This window comes from Macaca mulatta, chromosome 15 (assembly GCF_049350105.2).
Source record: "Macaca mulatta isolate MMU2019108-1 chromosome 15, T2T-MMU8v2.0, whole genome shotgun sequence".
In the NCBI taxonomy this organism is placed as follows: domain Eukaryota; kingdom Metazoa; phylum Chordata; class Mammalia; order Primates; family Cercopithecidae; genus Macaca; species Macaca mulatta.
The window spans coordinates 4679988-4707640 of record NC_133420.1 but is presented as its reverse complement, the minus strand read 5'-3'; the positions used below and the strand labels follow the sequence as shown (position 1 = coordinate 4707640).

Here is a 27653-nt window from a genome sequence, read left to right as displayed (position 1 = left end):
CAACACTAAATGGATGAAGGCAGACGCATTAAGAAAAAACAACACATGATCCTACTACATGCTGTCTGTAAGAGACTCACTTTAGATCCAAAGACTCAAATAGATTGAAAACGAAAGGATGAAAAAAGATATTCCATGCAAACAGTAACCAGAGAGAGCAAGGTGGGTATTCTAGTATCAGACAAAATAGGTTTTTAAATAAAAAAAGGTTACAAGAGATAAAGGAGAACAATATATAGTAATAAAAATTTCAGTACACTAAGAAGGTATAACAATTACATGTGTAAACATTTACATACCCAACAAATGATAGACCATCAAGATACAAGAAGTAAAACCGATAGAACTGAAGGGAGACATAGACAATTCTACAGTAGTAGTTGGAGACCTCAGGTTCCACTTATCAGTAATGGATAGAATAACCGTATAGCATATAAGAAAGGAAATGGAGGACTTAACAGCATAAGCCAACTAGATTTAATGGACATACAGAATACTCTGCCCAACAGCAGCATGTACACTCTTCTCAAGTGCACCTGGGACACTTTCTAGGATAGACCATATGTTAGGCCACAAATTAAGTCTCATTGTTGATTTTAAAATACAGAGATTTGGGCCGGGCGTGGTGGCTCACGCCTGTAATCCCAGCACTTTGGGAGGCTGACGCTGGTGGATCACTTGAGGTCAGGAGTTCGAGACCAGCCTGACCCAACATGGTGAAACCCCGTCTCTACTAAAAATACAAAAATTATCTGGGCGTGGTGGCACGTGCCTGTAATCCCAGATACTTGGGAGGCCGAGGCAGGAGAATCACTTGAACCTGGGAGGTGGAGGTTGCAGTGAGCCAAGATCACACCACTGCACTCCAGCCTGGGCGACAGAGTGAGCCTCTGTCTCAAAAAAAAAAAAAAAAAAAAAACAAAACAGAAAAACTATATAGAGATTTGGCTGGGTGTGGTGGCTCAAGCCTATCATCCCAGCACTTTGAGAGGCTGAGGTGAGTGAGTCGCTTGAGCTCAGGAGTTCCAGAGCAGCCTGGACAAATAACTAAACCCTGTCTCTACAAAAATACAAAAATGAGCCAGGCATGGTGGCGAGTGCCTGTGGTCCCAGCTACTCCAGAGGCTGAGGTGGCAGGATTGCTGGAGCCCAGAAGGTCGGGGCTGCAGTGAGCCATGATTGTATCACTGTACTTTAGCCTGGGCAACAGAGTGAGACACTGTCTTAAAAAATAAAATATGTATAAATGGAAAAAGAGAGAGAGATTCAAAACTTACTAGAAAGCTATAGCACTCAGAACAGTGTTATTCTGGCATAAAGATAGACGTATAGGCCAGTGGACTAGAACAGAGAGCACAGAAATAAACCTTTGTGTTACATGATCAGTTGATTTTTGACAAGAGTGCCAAGACCATTCAACGGGGCAAAGGACAGCTTTCCAACAAATAGTGCTGTGAAAATGGGATATCCACATACAGAAGAGTGATACTGGACCCTTACCTCACACCATATGCAGAAGTTAGCCTAAGACAGGTCCAGGACCCAAAGGTAAGACCTAAACTATAAAATTCTTAGAAGAAAACATAAGACAAAGGCTCCATAACATTGGACTTGGCAGTGATTTCTTAGACGTGACACCAAAAGTGCAGGTAACAAAAAAAAAGAGGAGACACACTAGGTTTGATGAGACTTGGTATCTTTTGATGCACCAAGCTTTCTATCTCCTTGTTTTCCTGTTTCCCTGCTTCTTACTGCTGCACTTTGCCTGTTGTAAAGAAAAGACACTGTCAACAGAATAAAAAGGCACCTATGGAGTAGGAGAAAATGTCTGTAAATCCTATGTCTGATGAGGAATTACTACTAAAAATATACAAAAAAATCCTACAACTCAACAACAAAAACAACTTGATTAAAAAATCGGCAAAGGAGGCCGGGCCCAGTGGCTTGCGCCTGTAATCCCAGCACTTTGGGAGGCCGAGGCAGGCAAATCACCTGAGGTCAGGAGTTTCAGACCAGCCGGGCCAATACAGTGAAACCCCGTCTCTACTACAAATACAAAAGTTAGCCAGGTGTAGTGGTACATGCCTGTTGTCCCAGCTACTTGGGAGGCTGAGGCAGGAGAATCGCTTGAACCCGGGCGGTAGTGGTTGCAGTGAGTCGAGATCAGACCACTGCACTCCAGCTTGGGTGACAGAGTGAGACTGTCTCAAAAAAAGATGCACAAATGGCCAGTAAGCACATAAAAAGATGTTCAACGCCAATAATCATAAGGTAAATGTAAATCAAAACCACAGTGAGATACCACCGTACACCTATTGAGGATAGCTACTATCAAAACAGAAAATAACATGTATCAGTGAGGATGGGGAGAAATGGGAACCCTTGTGCACTGCTGAGGGGAATGTAGAATGGTGCGGCCACTGTGAAAAACTCAAAAAATTAAGTATGGAGCTACCATGTGATCCAGCAATTCCACTACTGGGCATGTGCCCCAGAAGCACTGAAAGCAGGGTCTTGAAGAGATGTTTGTACACCCACGTTGACAGCAGCATCAACCACAGCAGCCAAAAGGGGGAGCCACCCAAGGGCCGGTTGTCGGACGAATGGATCAGCAAAGGGTTGTGTGCAAAACGCAGTGACGTGTGACTCAGCCTGAGAAGCGGTGAAGCTGGGGCCCGCGCTGCAGCGTGGATGAGCCTCGGCGACACTGCCGAATGAAATAAGTCAGCCACAAAAGGACAAACGTTGTACGATCCCACTTACACGAGGTCCCTAGAGTCGTCAGACTGATGGACACAGAAAGAGGAGAAGGGGCTGGAGGCTGGGGCTGGAGGAAGGGAATGGAGAGTTAGGGCTTAATGGGAACAGAGCTTCAGTTTGACAAGATGGAAAGAGTTGTGGAGGTGAATAGTGGTGATGGTGGCACAACATTCTGAATGTATTTGATGCCACTGAACTGTGCACTTAAGGATGATCAAGATGGTAAATTTTGTGGTGTGTGTATTTTTCTAGTAAAAAAAAAAAAAACCAAAAAACAGAAAAAGTAAACTTAGGTCATAAAGCAGTTTGAGTGTCCACACTTGGTAGAAGCTGCAGGTCCCTGCTGGGCTCATTGTTCACACTTGGGTAGAAGCTGCAGAAGTTGCAGTGCTTCCCTTGCGTTTTTTTGCCGGTGACCAGAGTCCATGCCCAGAGTGGAGGCTCTGCCTTTTGCTTTGTGAGCTTGGAGTGTTTGTGCCTTCTGCATAGGTGGGTGGGAACAGTGCCAAATACTGAGCCTGAATGGGCCTGGGGTCTGTATGTGGACTTGTCGGGCAGGGAGGAAGGAGGACGGTGGCTCTGATGGCAGGGAACAGTTCAATGGGTGCTGCTGTCCAGGCATGAGGCCTGGGCATAGAGCTGGGCCCTGCTCTGTGTGACCTGAGGGCAGAAACCCTTCTGAGTGACAGAGTTGTGGTGGTGACCACGCAGGCTGCTGTGTTTCCCGTGCACTTGCTTTTTCCCCGCATCTCCACCGTCCCATCCGCCTTGTCTGCCCTCTGGAGCCTGTCGCCTTTCTTCCTTATCCACCCCTCTTCTACCCAGCAGCCCAGCCTTTCTGCAGACAGCTGGGCAGTGCCCACCCCCACCCCACACCCACTTCCACTCCTGGCACTGTTTTTCCCGGAACTGTCTGTTCCACACTGTCCTATGCCTGGGCCTCCCAGAGCGTCCTGGGAGATGCCAGTTAGTGTGAGTCTTTACTCGGAGTCCTGAAGGGCCCCCTCCCCCTTTCTTGATGTTCTCCACCGGGATTCTTCTCTGCCAGATCCCATCTGCAGGGAACTGGCCCCACTTCTTTGAGGTCTGGAGTGCAAATGCTCCTTCCTTACTGCCGGCCATCCTGTAGTTTTCTTTCTCTTGGTCCCTGATCACGCTGAATCCCAGCCGTCTGGCTCAGGGCCAGACCCTCTCCCCGGACACAACTGGAGGCCCCCGTGCAGCACTGAAGCGGCCCCTCTTCACGCTTCAGCCACGTGCTCAGACACTTTCAGGTCCTTCATAGGTTCTACGTTTCTGAAAGTCATCCATAGACATTTCTCTACTATTTAATGTGTAGCAAATTTTATACTTAACGTCTGTTTCACACATACAAGCTGTCACCCAGTAAGAAGAGGCCCTTAGACACCATTCTTCACTTGTTTGCAGCAGGCAGACTTCCTGACACGATTTATTTTATTTTATTTTATTTATTTTTTTGAGATGGAGTCTCTCTCTGTGGCCCAGGCTGGAGTGCAGTGGTGCGATCTCGGCTCACTGCCACCTCCGCCTCCCAGGTTTAAGCGATTCTTCTGCCTCAGCCTCCTCAGTAGCTGGGATTACAGGCACCCGCCACCACCATGCCTGGCTAATTTTGTATTTTTAGTAGAGACGGGGTTTCACCATGTTGGCCAGGCTGGTATTGAGCTTCTGACCTCAAGTGATCACCCACCTCGGCCTCCCAAAGTGCTGGGATGACAGATATGAGCCATTGCATCTGGCCCCAACATGATTCTTGTTTTTTTTAGACGGAGTCTTGCTCTTCTTGCTCTATCACCCAGGCTGGAGTGCAGTGGCGTGATCTTGGCTCACTGCAAGCTCCACCTTCCAGGTTCACGCCATTCTCCTGCCTCAGCCTCCCGAGTAGCTGGGACTACAGGTGCCCACCACCATGCCCGGGTAATTTTTTGTACCTTTAGTAGAGACGGGGTTTCACCGTGTTAGCCAGGATGGTCTCGACCTCCTGACCTCGTGATTCACTCGCCTCAGCCTCCCAAAGTTCTGGGATTACAGGCATGAGCCACTGCACCCGGCTGACATGATTCTTAAGCACATGAAATGCAGGGTTATCTCCTTTGTCCTCTCTCAGCAGTTCAGTACAGGAGTCAGCAAACTGTTTCCAGGGGACAGGTAGCAAATGTCAGTGCTTTTGTGGGCCACACTGTTCCTGTCACAGCTGGTCATGGTGGTGTCACATTGAAGCAGATGCAGACAGTATGTAGACAGTGGGCATGGGTGTGCACCAATAAAGCTTTATTTATAAACAGGTGTCATGTCCAATTTGTGTTACTAATAACCATGGGTTACTGAGATGAAATAAGGAAAAGAATCTAGTGAGAAAGTACATGTAGTCACCCTTGGGTATAGGAAGAGACTGGCTCCGGGACCCCGTCCCCGTACCAAAATCCAAGCATGCTGCAATCCTGCAGTGAGCCCTGCAGAACCTGTGTAATATGAAACGTTGGCCCTCTGTGTTCCGGGGTTTTGCATCTTACAAACATTGTATTTTCAACCTGTTTGGTTGGAAAAAAAATCTGCTTGTAAGTGGACCTATGTGATTAAAATCCATGTTCAAAAGTCAGCTGTATATATATTTAAAGCTGAGAGACTTAAAAATTATCTGTAAATCCATGCCTCCTTCATCCTCCCACAAAATATCTATTCAAAATACGAAGATGATTACGATGGTGAGTCTAGGATTCCCAGGGCTGCCAAGGGATTTCTGTGGTTTGAGCACAGCCGTGCTGGCCCATCAGCCTGTTCCAGTGTGGACAGAGCCAAGTGTCTGCATGCTGGCTGTGTGCTCAGAGCCTGACCCCCACGAACATACTGCAGATGCCTGGGGTGAGCATTTCCCAGTGTCCATGGCCCCAGGCACCTCCTCACTCCAGAGCAGATCTCCCAGGCCCCGTGGCATCTGTGGGTGGTGCTGTCACAGGACCCACCCGCTTTGGATGGCTCTCACTCCTTCACGTTCCTCCAGCTGTTGCTTCTGCGTTTTGTAGAACCAAATTGTGTGTGTGTGTATTGTGTGTAAGAAAAGGGGGTCTCACTGTGTTTCCCAGGTTGGGCTTGAACTCCTGGGATCAAGCTGTCCCTCCTTCCCACTCAAGCCTCCACAGTAGTTCGGTCTTCAGGTGTGAGCTGCTGTGCCCAGCTTTAAACAGAATGGCTTTTCCCCAGCCCTTTAGGAGAGTTTCTTTCATGTGAAAGCAGCAGCGTATAGATCTGTTTTTTCTTCAAATCCTGGAACTTAAAAAAAGTCATAGAGTCTGATTATATAAAACCAATGGAACCTAGAACTGCTTTGTTCAGAATGGGGTTGGGAGCCCCCAGGCACCTTCCTTGCTGCCGCTCTTGTTTGGAAACCACTGCTCCAGAGCCCCCGGACATTTGCTCGCCCCTCTCACCCTCTTGTCTTTTAATAGAGAGCTGGACAGTAGCTCCAGGGACTGCCTTTCCCCTCAGTCACTGGACTGCAGCACGAGGAGGATGGTGTTGGGGTGTTGGGCTGCAGAGTCACAGGGGTGGACCTGGTGCAGAGCTTGTGTCCTAGGAAGAGTGGCCTGGCCTGGCCCCTGTGCTGGGGAGGGAGGCCGGGCTCTGCCTGCTCCGCGCCGCGTCCTTCTGCTGCACATGCTGTTCACGTTGGTGTTTTGCGAAGTGAGAGGACTTCTCAAGGGTAGTCACTCCATGTTCAAAGCCAAGGGGACTGGGAGGAGGAGTCGCTGCAGAGCCCTGCTCCTGACGGTTTGTGACTTTCCTGCCTCCAAGGTGGGGTGGTCAAGTTTGCTCCGTGTTTTATTGTGAGGGGAACAGATGAACAGATGATCTGGGATGTGTTTCTGATTCTCTGTGAATTGATCACGAGTGAAGGATGCCTGTCACTGTGCTGATGGCCGGCGGGCAGGGTGCCTGTTGTGATGGGGTTTGCTGGTGATTTTGGTGATCAAGTTTTGTAAACTGTCTCCTACCTTTGAAAAACATTTGAATGGTGTTTCTTTTCCTTTCTTGTCCCCTTTTGACTTTTTTTTTTTTTTAGCTTGCTTGCCTTTTGTTTTAGCAGCTGCAGTATCTCGGAAGAAAAAACGAAGAATGGGAACCTATAGCCTGGTTCCTAAGAAAAAGACCAAAGTATTAAAACAGAGGACAGTGATTGAGATGTTTAAGAGCATAACTCATTCCACTGTGGGTTCTAAGGTAAGAGACACATTTGAGTGAGTGCCACGTGTGTGTGGAAATGCGTTTCTGTGTTTGGGGCCTGGTTATCAGTCATTAGGTGACCTCAGTCCCCGGGAAGGGCCAATGCCATGAAGCTCCTCTGCCATAGGGGCAGAGTGTTCGTGTCCAAGATAGTTGTGGGGGACTCCACCCTGTCCTCCCTGCCCTCCTCACCATAGCCCGCTGGTCTGCCGGGCTCTTCTCCAGGTGGCAGGGGCACCTCTCATGCGTCCCCACCTCCCCACAGGCCCTTGCACCTCCCAGTCACCCAAGACCCCTCAGTGAAAGCGAGTTTGTTCATGATGCGCACTGCCCCTGCCTTGGGGTGTACACCTGCCCGTGTTCTAGGGGGAGAAGGACCTGGGCACCAGCAGCCTGCACGTGAATGGGGAGAGCTTGGAGATGGACTCAGACGAGGACGACTCAGAGGAGCTCGAGGAGGACGACGGCCACGGCGCGGAGCAGGCGGCTGCGTTCCCCACGGAGGACAGCAGGACTTCCAAGGAGAGCATGTCGGAGGCTGACCGCGCCCAGAAGGTAGGTGTTGCTGTCTCGGGAGACAGCATGAGGGAGGATTATCACAAAGTTGACCGTGGTTCTGAGAATTAGTGGTCTGGTCACTTCTAGACCCTAATAAAATCCCCTATTTGCAATTGGCTTAGGTTTTTGTATTTTATTTTTCCTGATTTATTAGATTATTTTCATTCAAGAAGTGTTTGTGTATATCATTCATTGAAGTAAACCTCTTTTTTTTTTTTTCCTGTGTTTTCTTTCTTTCTTTTTTTTGAGATAGGGTCTCGCTTTCACCCAGGCTGCAGTGCAGTGGCATGATCGTAGCTCACTGCGCTCAACCTGCTGGGCTCAAGTGATCCTCCCAACCCAGCCTCCCGAGCAGCCAGGATGACAGGCTCACGCCACCATGCCTGGCTAATTTTTAAATTTTTTTGTGGAGAGAGGGACTCGATTTGCTGCCCAGGCTGGTCTTGAACTCCTTTGCTCAAGTGATCCTCGCGCCTCAGTCTCCCAGTGTTGGGAATACAGCCATGAGCCACAGCGCCCGGCCTCTTGAACTTGTTCTGGGCTCTAGGTTGACAGGAATGATAATGCTGACGGTTTGAAGCGCTGATTGGCGGCTTGCTGTGTGCTCGTTTGTGGTTGACTCTGCGTGGCCTGCCACCTGGCACTGTGGACGCCACACATGGGCCCGGCGTGCCCTCTTCACAGACAGCCTAAACCCCTGTCCACCCAAGGACAAGCACCAGCACGGGCCGAGCCCCCAACCTCGTCGCAGCCGTGCTCTTGCCCCTGGCCCGGCATGGGCACCTGGGCCATTGTCTCAGGGAAGCCGAGGAAGGTCTTAGACATAGTTTCGAAGTTAAATTCATGCTTTCTCAGTTCTGAGGGGGTCAGTTAGGAGTGACGCATTTCATAAGAGTGAACAGGGGAAAACTGAGAGTCAAGCTGACGTACGTATCAGTGGTTTTATTGTTCAGGTGTGTCCAGCCATCTTCATTTAGACGCAATCTTGTATCTAATTAGTTATTGTAAAACTAATAGTAGGAATAGCAGTCCAGGTGAATTCATCCAAATACTGACTTATTTGAACATGCATAATTTTAGTGGTTAGCTTTATCCACTTTCAGTCAGCTTCGTGTGCTGTGAGTGTACCCTTGAATGTGTACAAAGCATTTTCTGTCATTTGTCAGAGTTTTGGGGATGTGCTTTCTTCCTTTTGCTTCAGTTTCAAAGTCTGTTGTACATTTGTAGCAGGTTTTAGGGCAAATCTTTAAATGTTGCTCCCAGCTCTTAGCTTGATTATTTAAAAATTAGTGGGAAATGTTACCATTAGATATTTAAAGAGGATTTAAACATTTTTTATTTTAAGATAATTATTAGTTTTTTCTCATTTTATATGAGGAAGCATAAGGAAGAAAATAAACAGCATCATCACTCCATGGTCCTGGTGGCTCTGGCACTCTTTGAAACAGTCACTACAGTAACTTCCTTAGACGTGCCCAGCACAGCCTCGCCCTCCCCAGAGGACGGGCAGCCCTGGCTGCACCGGGGGGAGCAGCGGCGACTCCCATTAAGCTCCTGCCCCAGCAGCTGCCGCGGGCTCTGCACACACGTGTCTGTCGCTCCAGTGTGCTGTCTGTTCAGCTGTGTTACGCTCTTTTCTGTCAAGTTACAAGCGGTGCTTCAGGGGCGTTCAGTGTCGCAGTTTTGCTGAGTGTGCTCCTGGCTGGTAAGTGCTGTCTGCATTTACAGTGTAGCACTTTGCTGTCACCAGGCCAGCTCTGAGTGTACCCTCCCGCCTGCGGAGACCTGAGCGGGCTGGTTTCCTCACCCTCCCCAGCAGGGCTGCCTGCTTGGAGTCCAGCAGCTCTTCACTGCTGAGTCAGGCCTGGGGCTGAGCAGCCACCGTGTTTGTTCCTCTGTACGCCGCTTGCTCAGTAGCCCCTGCTCATTCTTCTCCTGGATTGTGCATCTTTTGAATGTAGTCTGATGATCTTTTTGTCAAGGAAGAGTTGATCTGTTGGCTCCAGTATGAGCTGAGGCTTTTTCCCCAGGTGGATTTTGGGTTTTTTGTTTTATTTTTTGTTTTTTGGGGACAGGGTCTGACTCTGTTGCCCAGGTTGGAGTGCAGTGGCGTGATCACAGCACAGTGCACCTTGAACTCCTGGGCTGAGGGCATCCTCCTGCCTCAGCTTCCTGAGTAGCTGGGGCTACAGGGACCTGCCACCATGTCCAGCTGATGTTTTTTTATTTTTTGTAGAGACAGGATCCCACTGTGTTGCCCAGGCTGGTTGAACTCCTGGGCCTAAGTGAACCTTCCACCTCAGCTTGCAAAAGTGTTGGGATTACAGGCGTGAGCCACCACACCCAGCTGATTTTATCTTTTGACCTTGTCTATAGTGTCAGAACTCCCAGGTACTAGCCAATTTCTTTATGATTTCTGGGTTCTGGGTGCTAATTATGATAAACCTTTCTCGTTGTTGATTTTGAATAAATTGATGTTTGCTGTCTTTAAATACTTTTATTTCATTCTTGTATATAAATAGTTGATTCATATAGAATTAAAATATCAGGTAGAACTGCTCAGAATGGGTGAAGTTTATGACATATTAATTATATCTCAATAAATCTTTTAAAAGAAAATGTGAGGTAAGGGTCCCAGGGCTTCCCTCAAAATGCTTAGGTTTCAGCTTCACTTACTGACCGACATTTCTTCCCTTCTCATTTACAACACCATGTTTATCATGTACCACATGGCATATTAATTTGAGTCTATTTCTAGATTCTCTCTTTCTATTGAGGTTCTCATCTTCTAGAGGAACTGGACACTGAATAACTAGGTATTTGTCATACAGTAAAACATTAAATGACTATCAAGGCAAGAAAAGAATCAAGAAACAAAAGCAAAGCCAAGAAGAAAATGTAAAACAGTGTAAAACAGAACAAGATGGCAGGAGCAGCCTTAACTAGATGGGCACTGGCAATCGACGTGATCGTTTTGTTACATAAGTAGCTCCAGAGAACAGAGAAGGACAGGAAAAGTACGCTAGCCCATTCTGAGGTAAACCCACCTCAATCCTAAATACAGAAGTCCCAAATAAATTTTTTTTTTTGAGACGGAGTCAGGCGCTGTCACCCAGGCTGGAGTGCAATGGTGCAATCTTGGCTCACTGCAACCTCTGCCTCCCAGGTTCAAGCAATTCTCCTGCCTCAGCCTCCCAAGTAGCTGGGATTACAGGTGTGAGCCACCACACCCAGGCTAATTTTTGTATTTTTAGTAGAGACGGGGTTTCACCATGTTGGCCAGGCTGGTCTTGAACTCCTGACCTCAAGTGATCTACCTGCCTCGGCCTCCCAAAGTGCTGGGATTACAGGCGTGAGCCACCACACCCGGCCTCCTAAATAAAATACTGATCAAATGCAATGATGTATTAAAATAATGATCGTAGGGAAATGGGGCTTGCCCCATGATGAGAGTGACTCATTATAGAAACAGATGATTTAAAGACCAGGATTTACCAGGCTAACAGAGTAAATGAAAGAACTGCAGACTGTATATGTGTTTAAAAGGCATTTTATAAAGTTCAGGCAGCTTTCTGTTTTCTGAATTTGGGGGACTACATTCTAATTGCATGTGCGACAGTGGCACAGTTCAGTAATGACGGAAGCATGATGCACCTGCGTGGCCCCCACCCAGATCAAAGCTTTGAGTTTTGGCAGCACTGCGGAGGCCCACTGACCTCCCATCCCCAAAAGTAACCCCTCTCCTGAGTGCTTACCTTGCAGGATTGTCGTGTTTGACTTCGTTCCTTATATAATATGCATTCTTTCTTTTTTTTCTTTGAGTGTGGCTTATTTTACTTCACATTGTGTTTGTGGGATTTATTTACATTATTAGTTAATTTTCATTGTTATGGAATAGTAGTTTTCAGAGTGGTCTGGGTGGGGGCATTCTGAGACCTGTTCAGAGAGTCTGCAGATCAAAACTGTTGTCATACTAATGCTAGGTGTTGGGTGCCTTTTTCACTCTCATTCATGGAATTACATGTGATGGCAGCTTTGCTGCGGTGGCTGACACTGTCCTTGCAGTTTGAACATGTCTCATCTTAAATTTCTACTGCAGTACATGTTAATAGATACTTGTATTAACAAATGCTCTTTATGGTTCTTGGTGCTATTTCAGAGTGTGCAGGGCCTGAGGCCAGGGGGTTGACCATACTGGTTCCTCTGTATGGCTGCTCTGTGTCTGTGTCCGTCCCACTGTGGATGGCCCGTGGGTAGTTCCAGTGGAGCCGTTCCAGAGGAGGTTGCCACCATCACCCTCATACAGGTGTTGCCCCAGGTACCCACTGGGAATGGAACCGCCATGCCTTGTGCTGGCCTCCATGGACCCTGCCGTGCGGCTCCCCATGGTGGCCGCTGAGGTTGCCGCCTTCCCCACCACCTCGGAGTGTCCCCTCTGCTGTGCCTGCCACATTCGGTGCTGCCACTCCAGCGAGCAGATAGTGGCATTACGTTTTCACTTTAAATTGCATTTTCATGATTTACAAGACGGTTGAATACTTTTTCACATACTCATTTTGCCATTTGGGTGCCTTTTGTGAAGTGCCTGTTCACATCCCAACCATTTACTGGGCCATTTGTCCTTTTCGAAACGTGTTTTGTAGGGGTTCTTTGGCCTGGAAACAAGCCCCTGTTGTGTAGTCGACATGGTACCTTCTTCTGCGTGTGACCTACCTTTTGACTGAAACAGCTGGTGCCCTAGTGTAGCCATTCTGCTCGGAAGCCGCTTGCAGGGACCTGTTGCCTGACAGCTGGGTGCGGCAGCCACTCTGGGTGCTGGTGAAGGGAGAGCTGGACCCTCTCCCCTCTTAGCTTGAACCCATAAGTGAGCCTCATGTCCAGAGTTGTGTCCTGCTGGGTTGGGGACAGGCAGCTTTTGGTCTGGCCTGCTGCCCCCCCAGGACAGATGCGGGAAGCAGCCTGGCCTGCACCTGGCTTGCTCTCTTCCTGTTTCACTTGGGTGTCAGCCTTCTCAGTTCACCTGCATCAGAGTCCAAGTTCTCTGTTTACTTTCTTTATTTTTTTTGAGAAGGGGTCTTGCTCTGTTGTGCAGGCTGGAGTGAGTGCAGTGGCAAATCATAGTTTATTGTAGTCTTCACCTCCTGGGCTCAAATGATCCTCCCACCTCAGCCTCCAAGGTTGCTGGGACCACAGGCGTGCGCTACCATGCCCAGCTAATATTTTTTTAAATTAATTTTTTTGTTGAGATGAGGTCCTCTCAATCGACAGCCTCTCGCTGTGTTGCCCAGGTTAATCTTGAACTTCTGGGCTCACGTGATAACCTGCTGTGGCTTCCCAAAGTGCCGGATTCTCCGTGCGAGCCATGGCGTCCAGCCGCTTTTAAATTCTGATGTCAGCCGTTACCCTTCCCTTGCTCATCTCCTTGGGTTTTCAGCTTCCGCCTGATTCCTTACAGCTGTCGTGTGCACAGCCATCAAGCAGCCTCTTATAAAGAAGCTCTTGTTCCTTCCTTAAAAGTCGCTTTGCCAGAGTTTTGGAAGGAAGTGGAGTTAACTGTGTTGTTAGTCCGCTTTTAATTGGTGGTTTCGTTGCCCTGTCTTATTTTTAAAATAAGAAAACTATCCAACGAAATGAAAACTCCTGTGAAAGCTGAGTGAAGGCGTCGGAATGCTTATAAAAGGGTTCGAACATTTCAATGGTCAGTCATGAAACCAGGGAGGAGGGGCTGCTGCTTTCACCTGTGACACGAATACAGCAGCATTGACCGTTCCTGCTGATTCTGTAAGATAAGAACCAGAAAGAAACATTAATATTGTAAAAGACAGGAGAGAAGAGTTTGCTGGGAATATACTCATCCATCTGAAACATCCAGCAAAATCAGCGCAAAAACTATTACAGCTACTAAGCTGATCTTACATGTGATCAAGACATAAAAACCAGTTATTTTCTTATATAGCTACAGTAACCAATTAGAAAATGTGGTGTCGGCATTATCAGTAAAATCAGTAATTGTCTAGGGATATTTTAAAAGATTTTCTATGTAGAAAATTTCAAGCTCCGCAAACACACGGAGGACGGTGAGGAGCCTCTGGCATTCGGCCTCGTTCTCCACACGTGGGCTGTCTTGGAGTGGGTATTTCAGTAGGATCTTTAAAAGATAAGGACTCTTTGAAAGACAAACCACAATATCAGACCTAAAAAGTTAGTTATAATTTCTTAATATCACCAGAGTACCCAGAAATAAACTTAACAGAAAAACCGAGCGCTCCTTGTTAATGTGGAGGAAAACTAGGAAACTGATGAAAGAGGTTAAAAATTAAGTTCCTGGAGAGACTCGTCGTTTGTTTGTCTGAGTGAGAAGATCCACTGTTTTATTTTCTCCATGTTTGCCTCTAAATTCAGAACAGCTCCCATCGAGACCCTAGCCGGACTTTTGTGTAAACGGCTGGTTCTGAAGTGAGGGTGGAGGCGGAGACCCTCTAGAGTAGTGGGGGGACTGTGCACGGTGGGGGACACCCGAGCACAGGACGTGGCTGCCGGAGGGAACGCTTACTGAGGAGCGCTGAGGCGGTTAGTGAGGGGGACGGGGAGCCTGTGATATGTGTATAAAGGTCAATGGTAAGACTGGGGTTTTAAGTCAGTGGACAAGGGGTCATGAACTTTTTAATAACTATGATTGGGCCGTTGACTAATATTTGGGAGCAGGCAGCCCTCACTTGTGTCAGGGTGGGTAACAAATGTGGGCTCCGTTCTGGAGTCAGACCGTGGTGCTGGCTGCACGGCTCAGAACGTAGTAAAAACCACTGAACCGCACACTTTGCAGGGTCAGCCTTAGAGTAGGTGAAATATATCTTACTGTGGCTATTATTTTAAAAAACAAATTCCAGAAGACTTAAAGTGTCAACACAAGATACTGAACTATTGGTAAAAACATTGGGAACTGTTTTTTCCAATCTCAAATGAGGAAGTTCTTCTAGTGTAAGACACAAACCCAGAAGCCATGAAGGAAAAGATGGGCACCTTTGACTTGTTCAGATAAAATTCAAAAGTGTTACGGAATACGAGATATCAGAAACGGAGCTTTAAAAACTTGATAGGAAAAACAGGGGTCTCGCTGTGTTGCCCGGGCTGATCTTGAACTTCTGGCCTCAAGCAGTCCACTCACCTCAGCCTCCCAGAGTGTTGGGGTTACAAGCATGAGCCGTCGAGCCCGTAGAACACACCCTTGATGTGAAGTCGCATGGGTGCCTGTCCACTGGGAAATGCAGAGAATAGCGGAATAGCACAGCCAGAGCAGCCCGCGCCGCCTCAGGGAGCGCCCGGCACAGGGCGGACGGACACTCACGGTTGTTTCACTGTCTTTTGCACTGAATATCTATTTGTGTATTGCCTGTGCTTATAGAAAAGATAAATACCGCAGAAAAAATAGGGTGTGTCTGTTCTGGTGTGGAAAGAATTCCAGAACACATTTTTAATTAGAAGAAAACAATATTCACAGAACCGTCGAGTGTCCTTCCATCTGAGCAGACTAGAAATGCACTGTCGTCTGTGGGCCCGCGTCTGCCTGGACATTCACTGGAAGGAGGCGTGGGCAGCTTAGCTGTGGTGGCTCTGAGGATGGGACTGGGATCATGGGTGTGTGGGGGCAGGTCTCACACTGTGTCTTGTTTTGTGGCCTCTGAACATCGTTTTATGATTGTTCTGTGTGTTTTGTGACCTGTTTATTGAATTCTCCCATTCATAAGATAAATGGAGCACTTGAGCCCTCACTAATACAGCACCCAGCGGGTGAGCCTTGCCTGCGTCCGCACCAGGGCAGCCACTCTCTGGTCCCGATGTGGAGACAGGACCGGGGAGCAGAGTGGAAGCTCAGAGTGTGCCTCTGGGCCTGCCTGGACCAGCACTTGGTCACCCCACACACCAGCCAGGGCTGGAGCAGGCTGGCGGTGCCCCCACCCTGCGAGCGTCTCCGGTGTGTACGGCCAGGGCACGTTTCGAGGTTTGTTTTGGATCCGTCATCTGCCACTAAAGGATGTAATTGGTTTCTGTTTTCTGTTTGGGTTCCCGCTTCGACTGTGTGGCTGATCAGATGGACGGGGAGTCTGAGGAGGAGCAGGAGTCCGTGGACACCGGGGAGGAGGAGGAAGGCGGTGACGAGTCTGACCTGGTAATCCCCAGCGCCTCCTTCTGCGTCTGTGCTGAAGTAGAGGAGATGCAAAGACACCAGCGTCCTTCAGTCCTTTACCCAACCCTTGTTGCCTGAGCACTCACACGTGTGCTTGGAGCTGGTCATGACGATGGCCACAGATGGGTCCTGTCCCTGGCAAAGCCTCATGAGAAAGACACTGTGCAGAGCTGCAGCACAGGACTGGGCCTGGCACGGGGCTGCGCCGGCTGCGTGCAGGGTCGGGGGGAGCTGAGGGGCCTTTGGGGGCTCTCAGAGGGAGAGGGTGTGGTGGCAGTCAGCAGCAAGGACAGCTGTTGGGGAATCCGCTGCACTGGCTGATGTGCGAGAAGGAAGGGCTGGATTTGAGGTGTTTCCAGGTAGAAGGGACAGAACTTTCTGGTGGTGAGGACAGGAGGGAAGGAGGGGTTCTGCTCCGTCCCTACTGAAGCCTGTTATTCGTGGAGGAGGGTTCAGGTCGGAGTTGTGCACCCTGGTCTGCGGGAATTGGGGGTTGGAAATGGGGAAGAGCAGCGAGTCCCCAGGATGGAGCCTCAGGGAGCCCCCAGCCTGTGAGGGCTCCACAGGGGAGGAGAAGTTGGCTCCTGCGTCTGAGGAGGGGCTCTCTGTGCCATGGGGAGAAAACTCAGCAAGTTTGGGTCACATGAATGGGGAAATGCTCTGAAACAGGAGAAGGTGGCCCACGGTGTGGGCTCATCACACCAGCGAGTGGGAGGAGGACACAGGGGCCGTGGTGTGTGGTGATGAAGGGGTCTGTCTTTGGGTGGCAGAGGGGCAACTAGATTTCTAGCAGCAGCAACTTTGGGTGTGGCGCTTGCACAACTTCTTCCCAAAAGTTTTGCTGTGCGGGGAGCACCGGGGAGCTGGGGCTGTGCGTGCTGTAGACAGGGCTCCCGGTCCGTCCTCACGTGGGACCCGACTCAGGACAGAAGGCTGCCCAGCAACAGGCCTTGTGCAGGGGCACGTTCAGTTGGTCGGCGAGGCCCGTGTGCTGCCGCTGTGCCTCCCTTAAATGTCCCTCTGCCCACTGTGGCCTTCACGTGGCCTCCTGTGGAGGGGCGGGGGCGCCTGCTGTGCACCTGTGTGGCCTGTGCCACAGATGCCCTTGCTGCATCCGGATTTTAGAAGCAGATGCTTAAAACACATCTTGAAATATTACAAGTTAATTACAGCCTCTGTCCTTGTTCTCTGTGTAGGTGATTGATGTGGGTATAGATTCTGAAGCGAACTGAGCCTTGATTGTTCTTTTCCTGTGAGTGAGATGAATGGACCCTGATGAGCGGCCATGGCTCCTTTTCCTGAGCTTATTTATTTAGTTCCTGAGTAGAACCTTCCAATTTACTTATTCTTTTCTTTTGTGCCAAACTCAAATAAGACATAAATTTCACTTTTTATTTTTGTTTTTGTTTTGCCTCTAAAGGGACTGAGCTTAGAGAGATAGTTAGGAAAAAGCACAGAGTGCCTTTCAGCGTGTGACCCAGGAAAATGTCTACAAGTTAAGTTCACTATTTAATTGAAGATCAAGACATAGCCAGTGTTCTGTTTTGCAAGAAAACACTTGTAGTGCTCTTGCCTTCCATAGCTGCCTATGCTCAGTGGTTTATATGCCTGCCCCTTTGGTTCTCCAGAGTTCGGAATCCAGCCTCAAGAAGAAATTTCTCAAGAGGAAAGGAAAGACCGACAGTCCCTGGATCAAGCCAGCCAGGAAAAGGAGGCGGAGAAGTAGAAAGAAGCCCAGCGGTGCCCTCGGTAAATGCCGTAGGGGTGTGGGCCATCTCGGGGACTGCCTGGGAGGGGGATGAGGCCAGGAGGCCCACCTGGGGTTGGGGTGCATAGGATTTCATTAGAAGAGAAGGCTTCACTGTTTTTTAAAAAAATGTTTGCAATGACTTTGTTAGAGAAGCTCAAGTGAAACTCTAAAGTTTCAAGAGAAACTTTAAAACTCAAGAGAAACTCTAAAGTAGTTTCCTTCTGGCCAGTGTAGTGGATGTTGACTTCACTGGTTTTTTTTTTTTTTTTTTTTGAGATGGAGTCTCTCTCTGTCGCCCAGGCTGGAGTGCAATGGCCTGATTTCGGCTCACTGCAAGCTCCGCCTCCTATATTCACACCATTCTCCTGCCTCAGCCTCCCAAGTAGCTGGGACTACAGGTGCCTGCCACCATGCCTGGCTAACTTTTTGTATTTTTGGTAGAGACGGGGTTTCACTGTGTTAGCCAGGATGGTCTCGATCTCCTGACCTCATGATCCGCCTGCCTCGGCCTCCCAAAGTGCTGGAATTACAGGCGTGAGCCACCACGCCCGACCCACTGTTGTTTTTAATTTTTTTTTTTTTTTTTTTTGAGACAGGATCTGGTTTTGTTACCCAGGCTGGAGTGCAGTGGCTCAATCTCAGCTCACTGTAGCTTCCATCTTCTGGGCTCAGGCGATCCTCCTACCTCATCTCCCCAGGAAGCCGGGACTATAGGCGTGTGCCTTCATGCCTAGCTTATTTTTTTGTGTTTTTTTGGTAGAGATGGGGTTTTGCTATGTTGGCCAGGCTGGTCTCGAACTCCTGAGCTCAAGTGATCTGCCCGTTTTGGCCTCCCGAAGTGCTGGGATTACAGGCGTGAGCCACTGCGCCCGACCCCGACTTCACTGTTGAATGTTGAACGGAGGTGAATCCTTTGCTGCCTGCGTGGGTGACTGGAGCCTGTGGCCTGCACGGTTAGCTCCCACGCTGTGTGCAGGAAGCGGCCCCTCGGTGAGGCACCTGCGCCTCCGTCAGTCTCCTGTTCCAGAGGGACTTTGTGAATCACAGCGTGAATGTGGGAAGGAAATCCCCTCAAACCCAGAGGGATGCAGGAGGCTTAGGGTGCCAAGGGCTGTTTTTGTTTCCAGCTTAACCGAGGTACACCTGGCATACAATAAAATGCACAGAAGTAAATTACACAGTTTGACAAGTTTTAACGCGTTTATGACCTTGAATCCGTCACCACAGTTAGACGATCGGTGCCATGAGCGCCTCTGTCACCCCGGATCCCTCCTGCCCCTTGATAACCTGGCCCCTTCCCTGCCCCCAGGCAGCCCCTGGTCTGCTCTGCTTCTGCTTATTGGTTAGTGTTTTGTAGAATTTTATGTAGATGGTCTGTGCAGTTGTTTTTCATCTGGCTTATCTGAGTATAATTGTTTTGAGTTGCCGGGCTGTCGAATGGCCAGGAGTTTGTTCCTGTCCATTGCTGAGAAGTGTCCTATTGTGTGGCTGCCCCACAGTCTATCTGTGCATTCATCTGTCCATGGGCTTTGGGCACTTTCCAGCCTTGAGCTGCTAGAAATTGAGCAGCCGTGAACATTTGTGTGCAAGTCTTTTTTGAACAGGTGCTTTCCTAGATCTTGGTTAGATACCTGGGAGTGGAATGGCTGAGTAGAGTGGCATGTGTTCAGCTCTTCAGGAAGCTGCCAGGCTGTTTTCCAAGCACTAGTCCTGTTTTCGGTCCCCACAACACACAAGCATTCCAGTTCCCCTCTGTCTGCACCAGCACTTGTTAGGGTTAGTCTTTTTAATTTCAGTGGATCTATAGGTGTGCATTGGTGTTTTACTGTAGTTTCAATGCTGTTACCTAATGAGTAATGAGATTGTACATTTTAGCCTTCATTTATTTTTTTCGAAACGTGTCTGTTCACATCTTTTGCTCACTTTTAAAATCTGGTGGTTTTTCTTCTCATTGGGTTAAAAGAGCTTTTTAAATATTCTGGATACAAGTCTTCTATCAGGCAGATGCTTTGCGTGTATTTGTACCTAGTCCATGGCCTGCCTTTTTGTTTTCTTAATGCTATATTTAGAAGAGCAAAAGTTGTTAAGATTTTCTTGAAGTCCAAGTTATGAGTTATTTTACGTTGTGATTCATACTTTTGTGCTCTAAGAAATCTTTGACAGACCCAGGTCACAGAGGTTTTGTCCCATGTTTTCTTCTTGGCATCTAACAAGTTCATTTTGCACTAATGTTTGAGTGAGCTGTGGTGCAGGCCCCTTCTTGGCAGTGGATGTGCGGTTGCCATAGGCACTGCTGCTCGAGTTGACTTTTCTCCCGCTGTTGACATTCAGTGTGTGGGCTGTTCCTGGACATTCCAGTCTGTTTCATTTATTTATTTGTTTATCCTTATACCAGTGTCACCGAGTGGCAGCACTTTGTTGTTCTTCACAGTAATTTTGGCTAATCTAGATTCCCCAGCGTAGAATAGGTCTGTTAACTGGATGTTGGGGAGGCAGTCGTCCCCTGAAACGGAGAGGGTTGTGGGAGGCCTGGGGCGTGAGGCAGTCACCATGGAGGCTTCTGGCGTTTGAGGGTGGAGGACGAGTGAGCCCCCCGGGAGCTGCATGTGGTCCTTCAGTTACGTTTCTCTTCACCTCAGTTTATTGATTCAGATCATAACACCAGATGTGGCTTTTACTGTTGGCCAACAAAAGCATTTCAGAGCCAAGGCTGAAAGTTGTTTTTGGGTTAGAGATTTCATCTTTGTCATCTTGGCTGTAATGTGCAAAGTGTGTGCTTTTAAATATTCACAGAGGAATTTGAATTTTATTTCTTTATGAATTTTAAAAAAATCTTCTTTTCGTTTAAAAGTATACAAAGTGTCCTCCTGTTCTTCAAGTTGATGATGGTGATTTCTCAAAGGTGGTTGACTTTTCCTGTCTGTCTGAGATCTAGGTGGAGCATGTGGCTTGAATGAAAAGACAGGTTACCGGCCAGGCGCGGTGGCTCACGCCTGTATTCCCAGCACTTTGGGAGGCCGAGACGGGCGGATCACAAGGTCAGGAGATTGAGATCATCCTGGCTAACATGGTGAAGCCCCGTCTCTACTAAAAATTACAAAAAACTAGCCGGGCGAGGTGGCGGCGCCTGTAGTCCCAGCTACTCGGGAGGCTGAGGCAGGAGAATGGCGGGAACCCGGGAGGCGGAGCTTGCAGTGAGCCGAGATCGCGCCACTGCACTCCAGCCTGGGCGACAGAGCGAGACTCTGTCTCAAAAAAAAAAAAAGACTGGTTACCATACCTCTCTGTACTAGTGTTCATTTATTTCCAGTCAATGAAATAAGATTGGTGACTAGTCCCTAGAAGCTTGGTCGTGAAATGTGACCATCTGCCTTTGGCCGGAGTTGGATATTACCTGGTATAGGTACACACTTTCACAGGCCTCCTCAGTGAAATGCCCTTGTGATTGCAAACACCCAATTTTGTGTATCTTTCTCCGGCCCTCCTGGGATGTGTGGACAGGCTGGCCTGGCCACCACTCGTGTGTCCTTGAGGGCAGGGGAGCCCACGGAAGTGTTTGCACCCCCCACTGCCCTCGCTGCCAGCCTAGGGGCACTGGTCCCTCTCACAGTACCGTGCTCCCTGGCACCTTCTGTGGGTGTCGTGAGCCTCCCGTGTCTACTGGGGTCGACACTGATCCTTTCCGGGAGCCTCCCTGGACGTCAGCCAGGACACCTGGGTGGGCAGTGCTTTCTCTTGGACACAGATTTGCCTGCAACACGGCACCTTGGGCCACCTCTTTAGCTACTTTACCTCTGATCTTTCAAATCTGCAAGTTAGGTGTTTCTGTTTTATGTAAAAATAATCCACAACATGTGACTGCCATGTTTTATCTGTTTCTTTGATCATTCGATAGCTTTTATGCAGTTGGGATAGTTACAGAGAAAGATGTACCGACATGTTGGTGCCTTTGTTTTTGTCTCTACAGCTTCTTTCCTCCCCCATGAATATTATGTCTAAAAGGGGGAATCAGCACAATAATATGCAAGAGAGAAAATGAGAGTGAAACTGGAATGGCCTAAACAATAGTGGGTTTCAGCTTGTGGTTTTGAATGGATTAATTAGAAGTAGTCCATTTCCTGGGGCCCCAGCCTTGCTGCCCTGTGCGTGGGTGGGTGCGGCCGCCTGGGTGCATGGTGTCTGATGTGTGTGCTTTTCATACCTAGGTTCTGAGTCGTATAAGTCATCTTCAGGAAGCGGTGAGCAGATGGCACCAGGAGACAGCACAGGGTACATGGAAGTTTCTCTGGACTCCCTGGATCTCCGCGTCAAAGGAATTCTGTCTTCACAAGCAGAAGGTGAATGTGGTGTTGTAACTGAGACCGGGCACCATCTTGGTCCTTTGTCTTCGGGGCTCCTTCCTCTGTATTAGCACGATGCCCCCTGGTGGACACTAGTAGAAGATCGGGTTAACGGCATCACTTCCAGGTGAGGTGTAGACAGGACGGGGTGCGTCTGCTGTGTCCCAGTGTGCAAGTGAAAAACCAGAAATTACGGAAACCCCCTAAGAGTAAACTGGCAAAGCCCAAGCAAGGCCCAGCGTGGCGGTCGTCTCCCTCCACAGGTCAGGCGTGCTCTGTGGAGGATTGCCCATGGCCAGACACCCTTCCTCCCGGTGGCCTCTCAGGACACACAAGGACGTGCTGTTGAATAAGGTGTCTCTGATTGGCTGAAATATGTCCCTGGTCAGTGTTGAGCTGAGAGCTCTGACACATATTCTGTCATGGAATATTAATATTTAGTGTATTTTTGTACCTCGAAATCACAGGTGAATCAACGGCGTCTGTTGGGGGTTGTTGTGCCAGAAGTTGTCAGTTCTCACACTTTCTATCAGTTGTTTTCTCTTTTTAAGCCACTTAGAAACCTTATATGAGTGAAAAGTAGCTAATAGGTATTTGATTATCTGGGAAGATTTATTTGAAGCATGATGTGGAGGAAATGGAAATCTTATATTATTTACATTCCACACAGATCTTGCTGGTGTGGCATTGCAGACTACTGTGGGGGGTTTAATGGGCCATTTAAAAATGACAGATAACTAGCTTTTTAGGGTTTTGAACACTGAGGGTGGTTTGAGTCACCTATGTAACTCACCTAGAAAATCCCATCTTTAGCTTAAGGTAGAAATCTTAGGCTTGTCCGTCATGGAAATGATATTTTTTCCTCCTCTTGTACCAAATGGAGCAGAAACCCCCCTCAAGTATCACCACGTCCTTCGCGTGGTCGCCCCACGCTTGCTTTCTCGACAGAGTGTAACACTGAGTGTCCCAGCTCTAAACTTGCTTTTAGATTCGGGGGTCTCAGGAAGTTACTTGGTTTTAAGTAGTAAATAGTATTTCATTTTATCAAATCACCTCCTGCTGTGGTGGCCTTGGGCCTGCTGAGTGGCAGGAGACGGGGAGCTGGCACATGAGGGCTCTTCCAGCTGTCAGTGTGCACCTGCTGTCTCCGGTAAGGTCAGGGGAAGGTAGCTATAAAGGAAGGATGGTGCCGAGCATCAGGGCCAGAAGGGCGAGCGCCAACGTGGAGCCGGAGGAGAAATGGCAACGAGTAGGGGCTCCTCGGCTTGTGTGACGTTTTATAAACTGACCTCCCAAAATTGATTTACCTGTTTTATCAGCACCGATTGGTCAGTCAGCGATTGGCCTGTTCAGTTGTGCTTTCAATGTAGACCATCAGTGCGTAGAAGAGACAGGCAGTGGTGCCCACTGTGCTGGTGCTGGCCGTGTGGCCCGGGACCCCAGAGGGAGGCGGTGATCAAGGGGTGCTGGACAGGATCTGGGGCTCTGGGAGACCTGAGTGGTGTGCGTCTCAGATGGGATAGGCGCGATCAGCCTGTGGAGTGTGCTGAGCGGGTAAGTAGGGGCAGGTGATGCCTCTGGTTGTGGTTCAGGGGGTCTAGGCTTGAGCCTTGGGCCAAGGAGAAAGTGAAGATCAGAAGTCCTCTCCGTATGCATTCGTCTCTCTCCCCGTTGCCTTGCTCTTGGGCCTGCCTTGTTGAGGCTGAATGGCCATGTCACCCAGCAGCGACAGGAGGCAGAGGGTCTGAGCCTGGGAGAGGCCAGGAGCCGGTAACCATGGCAACGTGGCCTCGGGCGGGAGAGCCAGAGCTTGGTGGAGGTTGGTTGCTTGAGGGACAGAAACGCTCCACCTGCACGGAGTTGTCTGAGCCACAGCGTCGTTATCCAAGCGTTTAGGCCCTGGGTTCTCACCTGTCTCACTGCAGCCTCTGTCTCGGCAGCTCTCGGCCGGCACTGTGGTAGGACAGTCATCTCACAGCTTTGTGTGATTTGTGTCCATTTTCTCCTTTTAAAAATCTGGTTGCTAAGCAGGATCATCTCAGAGGCCCGCCCAGCTTTAAACTTGTAGTGATTCTAATTCAAGTTCCACCTCATCGTTTTCCCGGTCTTTAGGGGTACGGGTGATCCGGAGGCGAGGCTGGGACCTCAGGCAGCACATGATTAGGAAGCACCTCTGTGCCAGAGTCGGTGCATCCTGCACGGAGAGTCCTTGATGGTAGCGTGGGCTGTTCACATGCTTATTGGCTCTTTGCACAGAGTTGGATTCTCTCCTGGCCATGACCAGTATCAGATTCCAAATGGGCTGGAGACAAACAGAAGCGGCTGTGGGTGACTCAGTGTGGGTGTTGTCAAAAGATGCACTAAGGCGCAGTGCAGCTCTTAAAGGGTTTCCTTGAGCAGCGATTCATGAACTGGGCAGCTCCAAACCAGAAGCATGTTGGGAGCTGCACTGAGGAAACACGAGGGGGTTGGGAGCTGCACTGAGGAAACACGAGGGGGTTGGGAGCTGCACTGAGGAAACACGAGGGGGTTGGGAGCTGCACTGAGGAAACACGAGGGGCTTGGGAGCTGCACTGAGGAAACACGAGGGGGTTGGGAGCTGCACTGAGGAAACACGAGGGGGTTGGGAGCTGCACTGAGGAAACACGAGGGGCTTGGGAGCTGCACTGAGGAAACACGAGGGGGTTGGGAGCTGCACTGAGGAAACACGAGGGGGTTGGGAGCTGCACTGAGGAAACACGAGGGGCTTGGGAGCTGCACTGAGGAAACACGAGGGGGTTGGGAGCTGCACTGAGGAAACATGAGGGGGTTGGGAGCTGCACTGAGGACACACGAGGCGGTTGGGAGCTGCACTGAGGAAACACGAGGGGAAGGATTTTTCAGGTGAACAGGGAAGTAAAGCCAGGAAAACACCCAACGGGGTCATGACACAGTTTCCTCGCTTGTTCTGTCCCTGCTGGAAAGTCCCTAGTTCTGGAGATTGGTTGGCTGCTTCTGGATTGTGGAGCTTAAGTTTTCTTTTTCTTTACTGTAGGCATTTGCAAGAAGTAGCCCACGAGATCCTTTGTTTTCAAATCAAGCAAGGCCAAGATGGCCTCCTTGGCTCAACTGGCTTTTGTCTGTTCAAGGATTCTTTAGTCCTGGTCTCCATTTTAATTGACTTTAACACTATATTTTTAGATGTGAAAACAAGAGTTTTTTCTTTAATTTTATTTTTATTTTTTGAGACAGAGCCTCCCTCTGTCACCAGGCTGGAGTGCAGTGGCAGGATCTCGGCTCACTGCAACCTCTGACTCCCTGGTTCAAGTGATTCTCCTACCTCAGCCTCCCAAGTAGCAGGGATTACAGGCACGTGCCCCACGCCCAGCTAGTTATTTTTATTTTTTTTTTTTTAAGTAGAGACGGGGTTTCACCATGTTGTCAGGAGGGTCTCCATCTCCTGACCTCATGATCCGCCTGCCTTGGCCTCCCAAAGTGCTGGGATTACAGGCGTGAGCCACCGCGCCCAGCCAAGAGTTAATTATTTTTAATTAAGAGAGGCAATAGTGAGTATTTGAGGTACTGATTCACCTTCTATTTCTGCTTTGACGGTTTAACAAGAAAGAAAATGTGAAACGCGATCTTGCTTTCTTTGGGAGCAGCACCCACTGAAGCTACTTGCCAAGCTTGAGGGTCTTCCTGGCGGCTGCCCTCCACCCCTGCCCCTGCCGCTCAACAGCCTTGGCCTTGCTGGTCTCTCCCACCCCGGGCTGGGGGCAGGGCGTGGGGGGCACCACCCCTGGCTGTGTTGGGACGGGCCCAAGGCCGCCTGCCTGACCACAGCTCTGCTGCAGCCTTCCCTGTGGACGATGCCGTCATTGTCAGCCACATGTTGAGCTCTAATTCTCCTCTAGTTTCTTCCCTTGTTTTCCCTGGTGCTTTCCTCTTTCAGGCTAATAAATGGGCTCTTTGGACTATTGTAGTAGGTGAGTGGAATTCTAGATAATAGACGAACCGTTATTAAAACCTTCCAAACTGATTTTGTGTGTGTGTGTGGTTGCCATTCTAAAACCAAGTAGGAAAACAAGGTCTTAAAGGGCAGTGAATGCTCTTTTGTTTGAAAAACAAAAGATTTAGGAGCTACTGCCAGAGGTACCAGCCTCTGGCTTTGGAGCTTGTGTCCTGGGTCCTGAGAACCTGAGAACACAGGTTAATAGGTGCCTCTTGAGACCCTGGCAGGGGGTTTGTTAGCTGGGGAGGCACAGGCCACTCCTTCATGGTGCCCAGGTGGTGGCCATCCCTGCCCCGTGCAGGGCTGTTTGTGCCTCAGTAATCAACCGCATTGCTTTCATTTCCTGGCGTGTGAGATCACTGTTGAGACTCCATAACTGATCACTTTCTAGATGATTCTTTTGAGGTCAGGATTGCATGAGCTGACATGTGTCTGTGTGACGTTAGGGTTGGCCAACGGTCCAGATGTGCTGGAGACAGACGGCCTCCAGGAAGTGCCTCTCTGCAGCTGCCGGATGGAAACACCGAGGAGCCGAGAGATCTCCACTCTGGCCAACAACCAGTGCATGGCTACCGAGAGCGTGGACCACGAAGTAAGCATGTTTGTTTTCGTTTAAAGCAGCCACGAGGAGTGCGCGAGAAAGCCCAGCCCAGCAGTGGCCCCCGACAGCCCCCTCGAGGGCGTTGTGCTGCACGGCCAGGGAGGGAGTCTGAGTGGGTGCTGCACAAAACCAATCGAGCAGATCTCAACAGTGAAATCGCGGCAGATGATGAAACACAGGTCTAGAGCTTCTTAAAAAGGAGGATTGTGTAGACAAGTTCTTCGAATGAAAATGGCCTGTTGTGTTTCTCTTTTATGATCATGATTTTGACAAGGTTTCTCCTACCTTGCTATAAACAAAGTGAGTAGATTGAGGCAGGAGAGTCACACCCAGGGGGGCCTGGAACTGCCCAGAACTGTGGTTCCCTGCAGGGCAGGCCCCGCAAGGGCTGGGCCTCGGCCGCCTCTCTCCTTTCACCGGGGATCACAGACTCAGAGGGTTCAACACGCCCCGTCTCTGCTGCCTCTGGGACAGGAGAGGGGGAACGGGCAGAGCACAGATGGAATTAATGTTTTCTGAGAATTTCTCCAGTTCTTTTTAACAAGATTTCTTTCAGCCCTTAGAGCCTCGTGACCATGGCTGGCCATGGTGAGGGTCCGAGCAGGAGGCTTGTTGGCACCAGACCGGGAGGCACCACGTGCAGTGACACTGCTCGGGTGTCTGGCTGCCCCGGGTTTGCATTTGCTGTGGCCGAAGTCAGCACATGGCCATTAGTGTTGTCTGCTTCCTGAGGGGTGTGTCAGGCTGTCGCTTCAGTGAGTTTCCTGGTCTTACTGGCCAGCGGATCCATCTTCAACTCGACTGTTGAGTCGTAGCTGCACGTTGTAGAAATAAGTGAACTATGAACAGGACAACCATTCACATAGTAATGCCGGGCATTATTCCAAGCCTTTTGCGTAGGGAGCTCCTCCAGGTCTCACGGCAGCCTGTGCAGCATCGGCCATCGCCCAGGTGGTACAGGTGAGGCCTGTGAGAGAGGCCAAGTGGTGGCTCCAGACTCAGCGGCCTGCTGTGGGGAAGGCAGGAATGGGAGCCTCCTTCCAAAGGTCAGGCCCGACCGCTGTGTCAGGGAGCACAGGCAGCACCCGGGGGGAGCGGGCCGAGCCCTGGAACAGGCCAGTCAGTTTCGCTCACGGCCCTCACCCTGGTGCCTGTTTGCGTGGCCGGGGTTTCTGATTCAGCAGGTCTGGCCGGGCTGGGATTTTGCTTTTCTAAAGAGTTCCCCG

The 27653-nt window shown here is 49.5% G+C and overlaps 1 protein-coding gene and 1 long non-coding RNA gene across 41 annotated transcripts in view; both read left to right on the top strand.

Moving 5' to 3' along the window:
- EHMT1 (euchromatic histone lysine methyltransferase 1) overlaps positions 1-27653 on the top strand; it is a 229481-nt gene that overhangs the window by 126984 nt on the left and 74844 nt on the right. For 13 of the 40 annotated variants that reach the window (XM_077966790.1, XM_077966793.1, XM_015116211.3 and 10 more), the window contains 6 exons: positions 6863-6999; positions 7369-7557; positions 15650-15727; positions 17374-17494; positions 21701-21832; positions 26273-26418. In XM_077966790.1, the coding sequence (XP_077822916.1) occupies positions 6863-6999; positions 7369-7557; positions 15650-15727; positions 17374-17494; positions 21701-21832; positions 26273-26418 (803 nt within the window). Of the gene's footprint in view, positions 1-6841; positions 7000-7368; positions 7558-15649; positions 15728-17373; positions 17495-21700; positions 21839-26272; positions 26419-27653 lie in introns of all 40 variants that reach the window. The other 27 variants (XM_015116213.3, XM_077966779.1, XM_015116210.3 and 24 more) reach the window with 7 other exon arrangements.
- On the top strand, positions 1430-2344 carry LOC144334933 (uncharacterized). Its single transcript, XR_013405232.1, has 2 exons — positions 1430-1693; positions 1852-2344. It is a non-coding gene; the product is annotated as an uncharacterized LOC144334933 (long non-coding RNA).